Genomic DNA, 17808 nt, shown 5'->3' on the forward strand with positions numbered 1-17808 from the left:
TCTATTCCTAAACCAGATAATGCACGATGGCAACCGAGAATGCAAGGATCGCAATCAACCAAAGGTAAAGAAGAGGAAAAACCAATACCACAACCCCAACAACCACAACCCCGCTCGAAGGCTAAACCAAGAAGGAATCCAGTGTATAACCGTCGACCACCCTGTTGTGGCACAGGTTCTAATGGCACATGCATTGCTTAATTTTTTCCTTGTATCAAACGTTTATATTGTGTTGATGTTTTTTATTATTATGTTTTAAGAGGAATATTGTTATCATTTAACAAAATGCTAATTGATATTTGTTATCATTTTACAAAATTAAAGTTGTAATTTGTTATAATTTCACAAAATTAAAAGCTGATATTTCTTATCATTTCACAAAACCGTATGTGTTGGATTCATTACCATCGGATTGTATCCACATCGGATTCATTGACATCTTCATTCTCGGACCCACCAACATGTACCGTGTTGGATGTCCCCACGTTGATTGACGTCGTAGGGAGTACATCATCCCTTCTCATATATGTGATGGAACGTCCAGAATCACATGTCGATTACCAATAGCTGGAAGTTGCTGCCATTCCCCAGTAAGTACTCCTAGCGTTGAACATCGACCCACTGAGGCTCATGTCCCACAGACTAATTAAGTTTCGTGCAAGGGTCATGTATTCTGTTCTACTATAAAACCTAATTGTTTGGTGTTCTGCCTCCCTTGATTGAAATCTAAGGTCAAGATAGATAAGTGTCTTCCCATTGATGATTTTGATATATCATAATAGGAATTTTCTAACAAAGTGGTTGGACTATCGACATTTTCAACAATTCTCACCTCTCGAATAGGAAGAGATATTGATGACCGAATGCCTTCATATAGCCTTGAAAATTCCACAAATAATTCAAGAAACAATGATCTACTACCGATGTGCATTTGCATCATCTCCTCCAAGCCCAAGCACCTTTGATATCGAAAGCGTCCTATCTCACGGGATCGACCGAAGCACAAAATTGATACTCAATAGACGATACTCTCATCTGGTTGGATTTGATGATTTTTCGGCTAACTCTTTTCTGAAGTTTTGGAAACTCTATGTTCTGGTTAAAAGATAGTCGTGTTGTGTTCTCTGATAAAAAAAACAACTACGCCATTCTCAGTGTTACGGACCTCATCGTTGTAATAAATAATAGCATTAATCCGTCCACTCATTTTTAACAAAATTATCTATCGAGAGAAGTTTGAAACAAAAATATTACGCAAAAAATATAATGCATCAAATAAATATTAACACAAAAAATCAATACTTATGCTTACTTTTTATACATATAGGATCATTGCTCCAACTTATGCCTTCTCTATGAACTTCTATTCTTTTGAACTTCTTCAAATTTTATTTCCTCGGTTTTTGCCACTAGAGGCTGAAATATGTTTCATTTATAGCCTAAGGGATAACAAAAATAAAATTCTGAAAAAATGCCCCGGATAGTAGGGGTTGAAATTTGTACAGAAAAAACGCTCCAAGCAGAATGCACTGTCAGCAAAAGTACTGAAAACGCTTCCAGCTTTTGTTAACAGTGCGTCTTGCTTGGAATGTTTTTTCTCTACAAATTTTATCCCCCACTATACAGGGCATTTTTTCAAAAACGTTTTAGATATCCCAAGATTCCCAAGGATATTTTTTCAGAACCCATCTTGTCAAAAATATTTTTTCAGTACTCCGAGTTTCGATCTTTAATAAAAAATAATATACGATTGGTGTAAGTATGAATATTTTGAATATCGAATTCAATTATTAGGTTAAAATGTTTATCAATTTAAAACCTTAAATCCTAAAAAGCCTAAACATCCTAAAACCTAAATCAATAAACCCTAAAACCCCTAAATTTTATAAAAAAAAACCCTAATAAAAAACACGAAAAAAAATGCTTCCAATTGGAAGCGCTTTTCTGAGTTTTCCCTAAGAACAACTCCCCCCTTCTCCATCGAAAGAGATGATATTATCGCAGATACAGTGCATAACATAAGGAATTAACCAAATTTGCCCGATGTAGAGGCAATCAAGAAAGCCGCATAAGTAAATATATAACCTACAGAAAAGTGGGCTAATCCAACCAATCTTGTCTGTACAATAGAAAGAGCCACTGGTTTATCTCTCCATCGAATCAAATTAGCTAAAGGTGTGCGATCATAAGCCCATGCTAAAGTTTCAATCAATTCTTGCCAATATCTGCGCCAAGAAATTAAGAACATAAATCCGGTAGCCAAACAAGATGTCCAAATAAGAACATCCACGCTTTGACTAATAAACTATTCATACCAAATGGATTATACCCATTGATAAGTTGTGAAGAGTTTAACCATAGATAATCTTTTAACCATCCCATCAAATAAGTGGAAGATTCATTAAACTGTGAGACATTGCCCTGCCAATGTCAATAAAAAGTAACCTATCCAATGGAATTTAACATCTAGAAAACTGCCAAATAAAATGCGTCCCACGCCGAAATATCACGAGTACCCCCTCGCCCCGGACCATCACAAGGAAAACTTAATCGAAATCCTTTTTATCGGGCATTAACTTGGAACCGCGCGCATCTAAAAGGGAAAAATTAAAGTAGTGGAAGGGAATCAGTAAATCTTGACATGGGAGCCCCTTACTAATGAAGTGGCTACTAGAGAAGTCTTGAATTAGATTGGATAACGGGAGTGTCTAATTAACTAATGAATGGTTGTAGAAGGGTTGGAAGATACTTTGTATACAGACGGATGAAAGTCTCTGAGTGTTCAGCCATCCAATTAATATTAGATTTGATAGATAATTAGCTTTTACTTAATGAGGGACACCAAAAAAAAGAATAAGTCTTATTGATACATGTAACATTCTTTTGATACTTCCAAAAGTGTTACTGCGCATTTTGCTTGTGCTTAATAGTTTTCGATTTTACTCGAAATCATATAAGAGCTTGTTATAAGCGGATTTATTGAAGTGATTCATCAACGGTGGCGTGTCACAATTCCCTTTTCTTTTTAACTCTGCGCCAGTAATTCCACTATTATTAGTGAACAATATATAATATATAATTTATATTAGATGATAGAATATTAATTCTATTATATATTTATCTATTCTAAATATATATTAGTATTAGAATTTATTTATATATTTTATTAATTTATTTATATTATTTTATTTATAATATATTATAATATTATTTTTTGTATTATTTATCTATTTCTATTTCATTTGCACTTAATCCCTATTTCATGACCACATATCTTTCTATTAGATAGAAATAGATTTAATAAATACTGATAACTCTCGGATGGAATATTAGAACGCAAAAAATCTATTAGGTAATGAACTATTGGTTCTAAATCATCTTTGGCGATGAATCAATAATTCAAAGTGCTTTTCTTGCATATTCTTGATAAATCAGTGTTTATATATAGATATAGAGGATCTAGAACATTTTATCAAAAACGGCCCATTCCTGTAACTTTCCAAAAAATCAGCCTATTTTTGTATTTTAAAGAAAATGACTTTATTTGGTAATTTAATCGCATAAAATATGCTAATATCATATTTAAACCCGACTCAATCCACTATAAACACCTCTAATTGCGTGTTATAGGACCAACCCATAAAACAAATTTGAAAACCTTACCCTATATACCACAATGACATGCTTCTTCCGTCTCATGCTGCCCTGTGCCGTACTTCGTGTTCCCTCAATTTTTTTCATAAGCTCCCTCTCGAATTCTCTTCCATTACATAACTGACTTCTTTTATCTCTACTTTGCCCCTTCTACAATACAATTTTGACCGAGGCAATTGCTTTTTTCTATTTTATATTTTTTCCATCTTCCACCTTTTTTTCTCTTTTATTTGATATGTTAAAAAGCTTTGCTTAATCATGTTAAAAAATGGAAAAGAAATCTGAAACAAAAGTAAAAAATTCAAGTAATCAAATACCGGTTTAACTAGGTTTTTAACCCGGTTTGACTGGTTATACTACGGCTCAAAGAATTTCCGGTCTGATGAGGGTGACCAGACCCACTAGATCACGGTCCAACCGATGCAACCGACCAGCCGGTCTGGTTTCCAAACACTGATCAAAAGGGACAAATTCCTGAAGATGATGTGATGATTTACCTAGTTTGATTTCCATTTACAATTGGCATACATGCCATGCCCTGCCCATCAAATAATTACATATGAAAAAGAAAAAAGAAAAACATTATTTCTATAACTATCAAGTTGGGGTTTCAAGATGCTAACTCTTGACTAACCTAAATCAAAGATTGAAATACAAAAGCCATGGAACACTCTTTTTCATATTTTCACAAACCGAACATCATTCTGACCAAATGCAGTTCCACAGCCGGGGCACTTTCGATGCCGTATCTCTAAATTTCTCTGTATACATGGATTGCAAAATAGGTGATAGCACTTAACAATTACTACCTGCCAAATATGACAAGCCAACACATCCATCAGTCCAATAAGAGGTTGAGGAAATTTAAACATACGAGTACATATTGTGAGAGAAAAACAGGTCAGCATAACTCACCTCTTTTGGCCGGTCAAAACACACACCACATTTGAGAATATTCTTGCAATTTTTAATCTCATCCTGAAGCTTCTGTATTGCAGTCTCTCCAGTTTCAGAACTCAACTCAGCAACCTTGCTATTCAGTTCGTCAAGCTCTTCCTCAAGCTTCTTCCTCTGACTTCTGGGTGTAGAGAAACCACATTTCAACAGAGGACAGATTTAATTTTTGAAGGAAAGCTAAATAATTTAATTTAACTTAAACACGAAGAAAAGGTATTTTCTTGGCAAGGAAACATGTCTAAAGTCCTAAGGGGCAAAAATTATAATCTAAAGTGCTAAGCTGAAATGTTCCAGAATAAATGCAGCATAGGCGTAGATTAAAGCATTGTTATTGTAGCAACTGTTGACCATGATAACAGCCTGTCCCTCACTATCTTTGCAGCTAATTCCAGCACACATTATACTGTCATAGGCAATAAAGAGTAGAGCTATGTTGCTCCAACACTTCATTTCTGTTAAGGTGCCTGCGACTGACACTCATATCCTATACATGGACATAGTCATGTAACCTCCAAAGATCATCCAAATACATGAAAAAAAAACACTTGCCCATGATGGACGTGCTAATATCCAACATTCACCACTGAGTCTAACATAGGAGAAAAGCAATGCTTTTGGATTCGCATAACATACATATATGATCTTTTATCTTCTAATTCCACCGAAAGACAGTACAGCTGAGCAAGAAAAAAACATAGGCCTGGGAAATCCACCAAAAACAGAAAAGAAAACTCACTGTTCCTTATCCAACTTCATTTGGAACTCATCCACCTTTCGTTGGAGCTGCTCATAGTCCTTCTCAGAAGATGCTGCAGCAGATTTAAGCCACTTGAACTCCTTCTCAGCATCGGCCAACTCCCACTTCGCAGTTTCAAGGCTAATCATAAAATGTCTATCCTCTTGAGTGAATTTAACAGCATCTGTCAGACAAACTTTTATCTGCAAGGTTTAAATTATAGGTTGGTCAAAAAAGCTACAAATTGATAAATAAATAAATACACGTAAATATATTTAGAAGGTCAATTTTCTGGAACGAGTTTTAGCAGCACACAACTATTTACCTGCTCCTCGCTCTGACCAATCCTCATTTTCACGGACTCGATTGATGAATTGACCTGCTTAAGTTGCCTTGCTAATGCCTGCTTTTCAGAAAGCAAGAAACTATGTGCTTGTTTTGTCTTTACACTCTCAGAGACAAGCTGCATTTAATGCCATCACAATTACAGAAATTTCCCAAGCACCAAGACCAGATAAATTTTTCTACTTAACTATCAATATATACAGAAAGCAAGAATAAAGTTAAAATATCAAGGTATATAATATGCATTGGACCTTAATATTGTAGTCATCTCTCTCAGTCATCTGCTGCAACAGATGCTGGTTCTGTGTCTGCATATCTTCATAAGCCTGGCCAATGGTCTGGAAAAAAAAAAAAGAATTCTCTCATCATGCAGACAACAAAGAGGCACTAAATGACGAGAGTAGTACCCAAGGAAAGGCAGCTCTAGCAATTCAGTGAATACAAGAGAAAGGTGGCAGGAACCAAAACTGAATATATACTTCTTTCTCCCTAAGAAGGAATTTTAGACAAACCTCAATTTCAGAAATATATGTCTCTGACTCTCGATCTTTACTTTTAATAGCCTCCGTGAGTTCCAAAACATCCCTGTAATTTATTGTAAGATTAAATAGTTAGATAACACTACTAAATGGAAATTTCAGGAAGCAAAAAGAAATAAATCATGAAAATAAAAACCAGAAACTTATTTTAGAGAACTCAAACACCTCTTGCTTGTGCAAGTCACAAATGTTTGACATTAAGGATGAAGTAACAATTTGAATCATACTATCTACAGAGTTCTATAACTTGTAATAGGTGTTTTACCTCTATAGCAAGCATCAAATGGTTCTAACGTCAAATTTATTAGATAAATTTTTAGGATCAAGGTCTGTAACACTCACATGCCCGACTTGATTGTTGCATCACGGTATCGAAATGTTACATTAGATGTCATACCAACAATAATCAAATTCAATTCATTTAAAGCTTATGATCATTACACCATCTTACACATCTCAAATTCATTTCGAGTTTTTATACAAGCTTATTGCAATTCTCTAAATGGTCTAAGGTTGATTAGAGACTAAAATGTAAAATAGTTTAAAATTTTCATATCAACATTGCAATGTAGGTTTCACGTCGCGACATCACATTCTAACTTAAACTCGTCGTGACATGATGAACTCATTGTCACTACTTAATCATCAAATGGTTTTAACTTATCACAAAATAAGTTAGGAGGATAAGTTAATTAAACTGTTTGAGCAGTCCTAGAGAGACGTTTGTATAGCATAAGATGCTCTGTGGTAATAAATGAACTAAAATCATAGTTGTAACTCTATATTTTGAGCATGTAAACTCTGGAAATATAAAAATTAGAGGAAGGGATATCCCTTGTATAAAAGTATACCATCCCAACAAGTGTAAAAGGTTTCGACCAAGTTTAGGAAAGAAGGCTACATAATCTTTAAGTGGTTTAATAGGTACTGGCAAATTTTCAGAACAAAATAAATGACTAGTGTTAACTTAGCACACTAAAAGGCAAGTTAAAATGATATACTCCTACCAAACAAGGTGTAAAAGCTTGACTGGGTATAATGGAAGGATAAAGGCATACTTTAGATATTTGAAAATACACAAGGGCTGATTTTCTACTTAAGCCGTTAAGGCAAAAAAAAAAAAAGAAAAAAACTCAAAAAGGAAGTCACATCACTCAATATCATAATAACTCAAATGTTCATCATTCGATTTCAGACTCCTTAGAACCAAAATGACATAAGTCCTTATAACTTACCCCAAACCCCTAAAAAATGCAAAATACCAAATATAAACCGAAAATGCCACTAATTGGCACAAAATAAAAATACAAATTAAAACAACCTGTATGCATTATATACATAGTTAAAATCAAACCCATAAAATACAAATTACAATCCTAGCTAATTTAAGCTCTCAACTAGCACATTTGATCCTCCATCACTCTGCCCTGTAGTTGGAGAGAGCTCGATCTTTAATTCCACTAACTCAAAAGAGAAATTTCTAGCAAGACCCATAAATAACAATGTTAAAATCTACTTCATTTGTGACATTCACATCTTCAATAAAGCAACTTGCATCTCATCTTTTTATACACGTCGAATGACAAAGTCAATGGAAGAACTATCATCAATAACAATGAGCTTAATCTCATTATTTAGACAAATACCTCAAATGAAAGACCTTCATTAGGCACAACTTGAACAAAACTCTTCAAGTTTTAGGATAGCCACAAAATGAGTTTTACAAGCAGTAAATTTAGCATCCTCATCAAGTAAATTGTGTTGCAACAACTCAACAGATTCTCACATATCTCATCTCTCAAACCCTCTTCAACAAGATTGTTCTTTAGGGCCTCAAAAGCAAGGAATATGCTCACAATACAACATCAACGTGCTTTTAAATAATAGGATTTTCCTTCTCAGGGAAGAACACTCCTGAGAAACGAACTTTGAATAGGATCAAATATTTTCAAAATTGCCCCACTTCATCAGAAGCCTAATGTAATGCAGCTTTTGTTTTGATCGGTTCATAATGTGCCTTATATACTGCATCTTTTATTCCCATTAATTCATAACAAATAAGTTCGTTTTCCCCTTTTGAACTTCTCCTTGCTCATCTCTGAAAACATGCTACTCATCAAACAGATGAATATTTTAGACACATATTTGCTCGCATTCTCAAAGCAATTAATTTAGTTCAACTTAAAATAAATATTTATAACTAACCATGAAAATCAGACCTTTAAAGGATGAAACAGATTTAACTTTATGAATTTTGACTTGATTTCAATACTTAAAATATCACAATAGCTTGAATATTCATCATCTAAAACCTCCTTTGAACTAAACAACATAGATATTGTAAATAATCCCAAAATCCTAATAAAACACAAAATACCAAATATAATGCCGACCCTAATACTTGGAAAAGAAGTGTATAAGTTTTTGGTATATAGGTTTTATAATTTAGATATTTTACATAGATATTTGGTATATAAGTTAAAATATCTATGTAAAATATCTATGCCGACCCTAGAGTGTATAAGTTTTTTTCTTGGAGTATATAAGTTAAAACTAAACCCCTAAAATGTAAAATAAAAAAGCCTAGATATTTAATTCCTCAACTAGTATATCTGCATTCACCATCAGTGTCCTTTCAGTCAAATCATAGCCATGGCAAACCGTGTAACATATTAAAAGAAACCAAAAACTACAAAAGAACAAACCTCTCAGAAGCATCCAGTTTAGCTCTTAAGTCAGCTATTTCAACTTCGGCAACAGAAAGCCTTTCTTGGCAGGCAGCCTCTGCCTCATTAGCAGCTTTCACTCTCAATTCTAGACTGTGTTCATCCAAAGCATTTTTCAAGATTTCAGCTTGCGAATGAGCTCTATTTTCAGATTCTCTTATTTCCATCACATCTCTGAAATTTAAGTTAAGAACCCAAATTAATTAATAGAAAAAGGAATGTCATATGCAACCAAAAGGTTGAAGCAAGAGAGAAGGGAAACATTCCCGAGCTAGATAATAGATTTGGAATAATATGGTGGAGAAGAAAGTATAATTAATTGTTAATGCACAAAATTGAGTACCTAAAACTATATTGAACTTCCCCGCTTGCAATCTAAGAGAACACAACTAGACCACAGAACTTCAAATTCAGAATCACTTCAGCTTCTTACTTTCGTATGCAAGAATCAAGGTAGTGCAAATTTTAATGCACTGACAAGCTAAACAAATACGTAAACAAGTAATGTAAAATATTTTACCATTTCCGGATCAATTTCTGAATTAACTTAAAATTCTGAAGTTTCAGCTTAGCAAGAGGTAACCATATAACTCCAGACACCACTAAAAGTCACACACACACACGTGTTCCTTTAATAGCAATTTAGCACTCATTTGCTTCTAAATTTCAAGAGAATTAATTATAGGTTTATTTCACTTCAAGCAGACATAACAGGAAATGCACAATTTAAGAAGATTTACATAAAGCCGGATGAAGATTTAACCAAATATCCACTGCTTGCATGGCATAGAACTAAAAAAGATTACTCTCCTTTATTGCATTTACACTTTCTTTTTGTGTGTGTGTGTTAATAAAGTTTCAAATTAGCATACCTATTATCATAGCCTTCTTGGCCATACATGTCCAAGAAGATCTGCAATTCCAACTTTTCCTTCTGCATTTTCTCAATCTGCATTAAATGAATGTTTTTCAGTAATGAACGTCAATTCAAGTCATATGCATCAAATTTCTGAAGATGGCAATATGAATAGTTTTGACTATAAGTGCACACAATATGGAGAAAGAGCAGACAACTTTGAAAAAAAAGAAAAAGTATTATTTCAGTAGTCATCGAAAACAAAGGAACACTTAAGGGTAACAAGGAAAGGTCGCTGGAATTTCCATCAAAGCAGGGATTGCAGCCCCAGCTCCTCAATTTCAACCTTCCCCCAATATTGTAATGGACAAAAAGAAGAGAAAAGTAACCTGAATTAACCAAAAAGACAAGACATACCATATCATTCAGAGATTTGATTTCCACAATCTGTTCAGCACACTCTTCTGCCAAGTGCTTTTGTAGATTCGTCTATCAGAAAATTTTAGACAAAAGCACACTGGTTAGAGATTGCACAGATCGAGTTACCAGCAAACACAAATTTGACAATTAGCACACAAAAAGTGCCAAAACATTCAACGTTCTTACTACAATTTTTCTTTATTTTATAGATTAAATTTAAGAAATATAAATCCATGTTATCCAAAACCACAATTTTTTACAAGTCACATGCTCAATAATCAAATGAAACACTAATAAAACAGGTAGATGACTCAGTACAAGTCATTGAAAGAACAAAAATCAACATGGCTGTCCATAAACAGACAATTCTGAAGTTCCAAAATGATATTCTATCAGACAATCAAGTTCCACCACTTGGTACAAAAGCAACCCATCAAACTAATCTCAAAGCTTTCGCTGGAAAATATAGTTGAAATAATATAAAAACAACTATTTAAGGACTTTCCATCCATATAAGCTACTTTCAAATTTTATTCCCCAAAGGGAAGTAAAGACAGGATAAATACCTTATCGCTTAACAAAGCTTTTAGTGCTTGGGCTTCTTCATGCAAGGAAATTGCTTCATGAGCAGTCTCCTTCCAGCGATTCAACTGAGCTTCCATCATTCCCATTTCCTTGGACAGAGCTGATGCCATAACACGAATTTCTGCTTTAATATCATTTCTTCCTGGGGAGAAAAACAGCATTTGTGTAAGACAAAAGATCCAGGATTTTCCACCTTAAACTTATAATTTACTATTTTACCTGCATCTTGAATAGCTTCTTCCATTTTAATCTCAAGGTCATTTCTTTCTATGATACACTTCTGGAGCTGCAGCTCCAGCTCTTCAATTCTAGAATCAGCGTTATTAATTGTATTCCTAACAGCATCTGCTGTCTCAGCTTTCATATTTAGTTCCTTCTCCCTCCTCATGACAAGAAACCTATCAGTCTGAAATTATACTTTCAAAACAGACCAAAAAGTACTCAAGCAACCAAAGCATATGAAATAGTATATCAAGCAATTTAACCTGCAAGGCATCTATAAGCGCTTTGTATTGTTCCATTTCAGCATTCCAATGCTGGAGCTGATCATTTAACAAAGTGTACAGCCGAGAGGATTGTATGAATTTGTCATCCTTCAATTCATTCTATGAGAGTAAAATTTTGCAAATTAAACTACTACAATATGTAGCTTTATTGAAAAGGGTACTTCAACTGAAAGAAAAATCAACTTTCGAAGATCAATAATCCAAGCAAACCTGAAGATCCTTCAGTTGTTTTGAATAGATTAGGTTCTCTTCCTGTGCATCTTGAAGTTCAGAAAGTCGATCTCCTGCCACTATCTGCAACACTTGTTTAGTAACATATCATATAAGATTAGTCACCAAAAGAGGGAGAGAGCTTAAGAAAAACACAGTTACGTAAATCAATACCTTTGTCTCCTCAATCAAATCCTTTATCTCCCGCAAGCCCATTGTCTTATCTCCAGGCTTTTCTGGTGACAAGCTTCCATTTGCTACAACTGGAGTTGATGCATGCATCCCAGATGCTATATTCTTCTGCATTTTCAGATCAACTAGTTTTCTTCTGCTTTCTTCAAGTTCAGCCATGATTTCCTCCAGCTCACCTTCCAGAATAAATAAACTACAGCTTTAAAATACAATCATGATAAGACAAAAATAAGAAAATCTAGGCAATGGCTAACAAACAACCAGATTGCCAATCAGTTGGTACTAAACTTGCTACCGAGAATTGCATTTATAAATGTTAGGAAGTTATTGCAAGCATCTATATCTGATAAATAGTGTATAAAATACAAATATCTTCTAAAAGAACTAGCAGAGACCTTGAAGACGTTTAACTTCAGATTGATCAGTTGCATGGCTGCTTATATATGTTTGAATCCCATCAGCATACTCTTTATGCTTCAAATGTAGAGTGTCAATCACCTCACGCAAATTTTTGGCCTCTTCTTTCATCATGTCATCAATCTTAGAAAGCTGCATTATAGTGTCTGCAAGCGATATATAATAATCAATGTAAAACTGCAGATAGAAGCACTAGCTAATGAAGAAATTGCTGAAAATTTCATGAAAAACACAAGAAATGACAAATTACTAAGCAACTGAAATGAAGAAATCATCTAACCTTCAACAGATAATTTCCCATGCAAAGAAAGAGTCATGCTCTCAGTTTTCATCCTCTCAGCAGAGATGGTATCCTCCAGAGATTTTATCAACTCCCTAGTGGATGAATGGCGTGAAAATAAGACTTGTTCAACATAATTTGCAATGCCATCTTTGTCATTACTATCAATAAAATCTGTTTCTAGAAGCCTACAAAGAAACATCTCCTCCACAGGGCACGATGGAATAGAACCTAAAGAGGGCAAGTTAATGTATTGTAAATTTGAGAGAACTTACACTTTGACTTTTTACTATTAAAAGACACAGCACTACCTCTCCCAACTCCAAAAACACACAAAAGTAAATTTGTTCAACAAAAAATTAGTCTGATCTGAACCTCGAGAATTGTCAGCTTCGTCCAATATTCGTAAAGCATTATGGCCTCCTCCAGCTCGTATTCCAAGCAGGACCAAATCATCAACCAACTATAGAGTAGAGTAACAAAAAAGAACTATAAAAAAATCATAATGATCAAAACAGATGAAAGTAAAAGAGTGCCATAAAAAAATACCTGATTCCAGAGTTGGTTCACAGTTATCAACATATCATCATAAGAGGCTTGCTTGTCTTTTAATTCTTTAATTTTGGTTTCAAGATCATGCAACTCATGTTTCTGAATATCTAACTGCTGGACAAGTTTTTGATTCTGGTACTGGAGAACTGCCGCATCAACCTGGATAAAAAGAATTCCTCTATATCAAATAAAATGCATGAGAGAATTAAAAACACAAATTTGTAAACATGCAGGGAAAAAGTTCAAAAACGGATTTTATCAATTTTAAATTTACTTGACATGTGCACCAACCTTACACATTGGGGTGTATGCAGAAATATCATAGTGATAATAAGATGGCACTCTGAAAAATCAAATCATGGATAAAAAGTGAAAGGCAAATTCAATCGGGTGGCAGGGGACAGTATATCTCCACTCATCTTTAGGTATGCCTGATATTGAATTAGGTTATGCTCAGGGCTTAGCTTATCAACTCAACAAAATGTGCAAACTGGTGGATTTATGGTGCCCATGCATATAATCAGATGCCTAAAACTGATTCATGACAAGTCTAGGAATGGTTTGAACCAGATAAGAGACCAGAATATAACTAGAAGTTTAGGGAAATTTTCAATTTCTAAGATAGATCCAAATAGGCAACTCAAATAATTTGAGATGATGAAAAAGACATCACATTTCATTAATTTACAATATTTCCATTTGACATATACAGCATTGATGCAGCAAACCTACTCGGTTAGTGCAAACTACTTCAACTATTCACATTATCAGCTCAATTTAATAATAATTGGAGTTACATAACCCTAGCAGATAAATTAAGTCAAAAAAAGATTTTTTTTTTTTTAAAACCCTTAATTTTGGTGTGTCACCCTAAATCCGCAAATCTAAACAAACAAAAGCATATCAGTGATATACTGATTATGGGTAAATCGCTAAGAGAAAGAGCTTGTTTTCCTTTTTCCCCGTATAGACCCACAGGGGAAGGGGAATCGAGTTTCGCAGCAAACTACTTATCCACCACTAACAATAAATTAAATCAAAATTGATCCACAACAAGTAATAAATAAATTCCCCTTCTCTTCCTATACTGTCTCGACGGCAGAGAGAAAGCATTTGAAATTAAAATTTTCCATGAATAACCCAGAGACCATGAAGAAATCGAATACAACTGAGCATCCAAGAAGAAAACTAATAGCAGGAAAAATTTTAGATCAACTTTCCATTTTGTGAACAGTCGAAAGTAATGTCCCAAGATTCAATATTTCAGTTTTAACATTTGATTCTTCCGGGCGACAGGACAAAACAAAATGTATTCCAGAGCAATTTTGATTTGAGGAGAAATTATAGCTCAAAAAGAAAGCGAATAAAATCATGCAAACCCATTAATTTATCAAGAAATTAAAGAGGAAAACAAAATATTTAAGAAAAAAAAAGTGTGTGAGAGAGAGATTACAGATTTGGTGTGGTTGGGAGAAGTGGAGGAATTACGGGCCATGGCGGGAGAATCCAAGTGAGGCCTCTTCTTCTCTGGTTCTTCAGATTCAAAGCTTTCCATTTACTGCAGTTAGGATTGCGATTTACACCCCCTCCCCTCTCTTTTACACTTGATTACTCTTTCGCCACACCATCAAATCCCAATCATCATGCGTTCCCAAAACCCTAACTGGAAACCCTAACTTACAAACTCTACTCGTTCCGAGAATGATAGATTCCAGTAATTTGCTTTCTACGGAGTCGTATATTGAGAAGAAAGCAGAAGAAAGATGCATCACCCGTTAAAACGGTGGCGTTTAACCTTATAGCTTTGTTGCTCTTCAACCAACCTTCTTCAAATAGTTGGTTGAACCAAATTAGACCGGCCGATTAGACCGATTGGATCAATAAGTTGTCGAAGTATTAGTTTGGAGAGATATTGATCGGTTGACGGGTGAGTTAATATGATCTAATTAAATTGGTTTAACCGGTTTCATTAGTTTTTTCTATTTTTTTATTTTTATAACTTTTTAAAAATTATTTAATAGAATTAGTGGGTTTAACGATTCAACCATGATTTTGTAAAAAATTTATAGTTTATATTAGGTTTAAATTAGTTGATTGTATTCGCAATTCAAATATATTATATTTATTTTTAAAACTTTATTATAAAATTTGTAACATTTTAGAGGCGACATGAAGTATTTAATTTCATGACATGTAACCTTCTTTTGTAAATTAAACTTTATAATTTTGATTCAAACTTAAACAATTTGATTAGATTAAAAAGGTAGGACTAGATAATTTCAAATGAAGTTAATAAATTAACGAGATAAATAAAGAATTTCAACTAAATTTAATAAATAATCTAGATAGAATAAAGAATTTTAATAAATTAATAAATAATATTTATATATGATAAATATTGAAGTAAACCGTAAAATAATAGAAAATCTCTAATCTTTTATACTCTAAAAATATAAATATTTGTGCAATTTGAAATTCTAGGTTATCAGCGTCACCATCACCATCATCCCTTTGTGATTTCATACGTAAGGTCTGTTTGGTAATATTTTGAAAAGTGTTATGAAAAAGTGCTTTTGAAAATTTGAGTGTTTAATATTGTTGTCAAAAAGTGCTTTTAAGAAATAAAATGTCCATTTTAGACATGATATTATAAACTAACAAATATATTTAAATAATGTTCAAATTAGTTAATATTATGATATTTTACCAATATATAAAAATAATTTATTATAACTTATTGTTAATATTTTAATATATAATATTAATTTTAAATATTTTTAAGTAATTTATTTTAATTATTTATTAAATTTAATTAGAATATATAAACTATATTTAAATATTTAAATATAATAATTAAATATTTGTAATTAGATAGTGACACAATTGTATTATTTTAAAATGATTTTTTATTTTTAATTAATGTTTTTAACACATTTGTATTATTTTATTTTAAAATATACTTTGAATATATAACTCATATTAAATATTAACATAACATAGAAAACATAAACCTAGCAAATTAAAATATTACATATATTTGGATTAAAGTTTCAAAAAGGGATAATATTTATAAGAAAGGATTGTATGAAACTGTGACGCCACGTCATCTGTATCCATTTCCAATAGTTTTATGCCACATCAGTATTCTTATCCTGAATTTTAGGATTTTATCCTGAATTTCAGTATTTTAATTTGAATTTGATTTTTTTAGGATAAAATCCTGAAATTTAGGATAAGAGTACTGATGTGGCATAAAATTATTGGAAAGGATACAGATGATGTGGCGTCACTGTTTCATACAATCCTTTCCCAATATTTATATACCAAATATAAATACTAAAAATTTTACAATAGCATTTACAATTTAAAGTGAATTCATTAAACTAGAAGCTATAGCATCTCTTATTAATTTCATTTCAAGACCACTTGAATTGTTTGATTCACCGTCATCATCACCATCATCATCGTCATCATCATCATCACTTTCTCAACCATGCGCATTTGCTAAATCAATAATATTCTCATACGCCCAGTTAATATCTTCGTATTCCATAAAATCTGCATCATTTTGACCGACATGTTTTCGGATAAAATTGTGTATCGTCATTGTAGCAACAACGATAATCGTTTACTTTTCAAAACTATAACTTGGCATATCCCTTAAAATGACCCATTTTTTTTTCAAAACACCAACAGTTCGTTCAATCACACTACGTAATGATGAATGTGAATGATTGAATATCTCTTCTTTAACAGATACCGGTCTAACTCTATGAAAGTCAGGTAAATGATATCGCTGACCTCTATATGGTCCAAGATAACCTTTCATTTGAGGATATCCAGAATCAACAAGATAATATTTTCCTACACATCATAATATAACAAACAATTAATTCAACAATTTTTTTATAAAATTATCAATTAAAGAACTTATACTTTATTCTTTTAAAAGAAAGAAATAAATGAAATATCTAACCATTTGGTGGGTGGGAAAATTTATATTTTGGATCTCGAATTGCATCAAGAAATATTCTAGTGTCATGTGCCGATCCTTCCCATCCAACCATGACAAAGGTGAAACACATATTAAAATCACACACTGCGATAACATTTTGAGTCGGGATACATTTTCTTCCAATATACAAAATTTGTTTATTTGGTGGAAGAATAGCGGCTATATGAGTACCATCAATTGCACCTATGTAATCCTGAACAAATAATCATATTAGTCTCGTGCATATTTTTAGTCGACCAAAAATATTAAAATATAATAATATAAAATTAAAATTTAACCTTCAAATGCGGCATATATCTAGAATCATTACGTATTTGTTCGGTTATTGAGCTAAAAAAATGATCTTCGAGTGCAATTAGATCAGTGGCTATCCTTGAAACTTTCTCAAGCACAATTGCAAAGTATCGAGTTATTGTTGATCCAGACCTTTGAAATCTTTCTCGACATTGGGAAACTTTTGCACCAGTGCCCAAGATGTATAAAAAAATTCCCAACATTTCACTAGAAGATATGTTTTTTGAAGTTTTCAAGTTGTATCTTGTCTTTAAAACTCTCAATAAACTTGCGAATACCATTTTAGACATCCTAAAATTAATCATACAACGTGATTCGTGACGATCAAGGATCTCTCAGATCCATGTCTCACCTGTCTGTTTTGAATCCATGCATGGTTACTTCAATATATACTTCTCATAATATAATTGCACAGAAGAAGATGCAACATCAAATAATCGATTAAAACATTCCATGCGTTGTAAAATCTCTTTCTTTTCCCTTTCATCATCACTTTCATCACCGCTGGAATTCTCAACTATACT

General features: G+C 33.0%; 1 protein-coding gene and 1 pseudogene across 4 annotated transcripts; both read right to left on the reverse strand.

Moving 5' to 3' along the window:
* Positions 1 to 2026: 2026 nt before the first annotated feature.
* LOC128296646 (photosystem I P700 chlorophyll a apoprotein A2-like) lies at positions 2027 to 4167 on the reverse strand (annotated as a pseudogene).
* On the reverse strand, positions 4126 to 14785 carry LOC108486323 (E3 ubiquitin-protein ligase BRE1-like 2). 4 transcript variants are annotated; one of them, XM_053031758.1, is made up of 20 exons: positions 14429 to 14785; positions 13267 to 13318; positions 12973 to 13134; positions 12799 to 12886; positions 12424 to 12654; positions 12122 to 12289; positions 11709 to 11902; positions 11535 to 11618; positions 11304 to 11423; positions 11038 to 11224; positions 10800 to 10960; positions 10231 to 10302; positions 9830 to 9906; positions 8937 to 9131; positions 6205 to 6277; positions 5944 to 6030; positions 5673 to 5810; positions 5348 to 5550; positions 4570 to 4732; positions 4126 to 4463 (listed from the first exon to the last, which is right to left on the reverse strand). In XM_053031758.1, exons 2-20 carry the CDS (start codon positions 13273 to 13275, stop codon positions 4332 to 4334), a joined length of 2544 nt encoding a protein of 847 aa, XP_052887718.1. In that variant the 5' UTR covers positions 13276 to 13318; positions 14429 to 14785; the 3' UTR covers positions 4126 to 4331. The 4 variants fall into 4 exon arrangements, with proteins under 4 accessions (XP_052887718.1, XP_017645807.1, XP_017645806.1 ...); XM_017790318.2 differs by lacking the exon at positions 13267 to 13318 and having other exon boundaries at positions 4570 to 4729; positions 14429 to 14782; XM_017790317.2 differs by lacking the exon at positions 13267 to 13318 and having other exon boundaries at positions 14429 to 14779.
* Positions 14786 to 17808: the final 3023 nt, after the last annotated feature.

Source organism: Gossypium arboreum, chromosome 8 (assembly GCF_025698485.1).
Source record: "Gossypium arboreum isolate Shixiya-1 chromosome 8, ASM2569848v2, whole genome shotgun sequence".
In the NCBI taxonomy this organism is placed as follows: Eukaryota; Viridiplantae; Streptophyta; class Magnoliopsida; order Malvales; family Malvaceae; genus Gossypium; species Gossypium arboreum.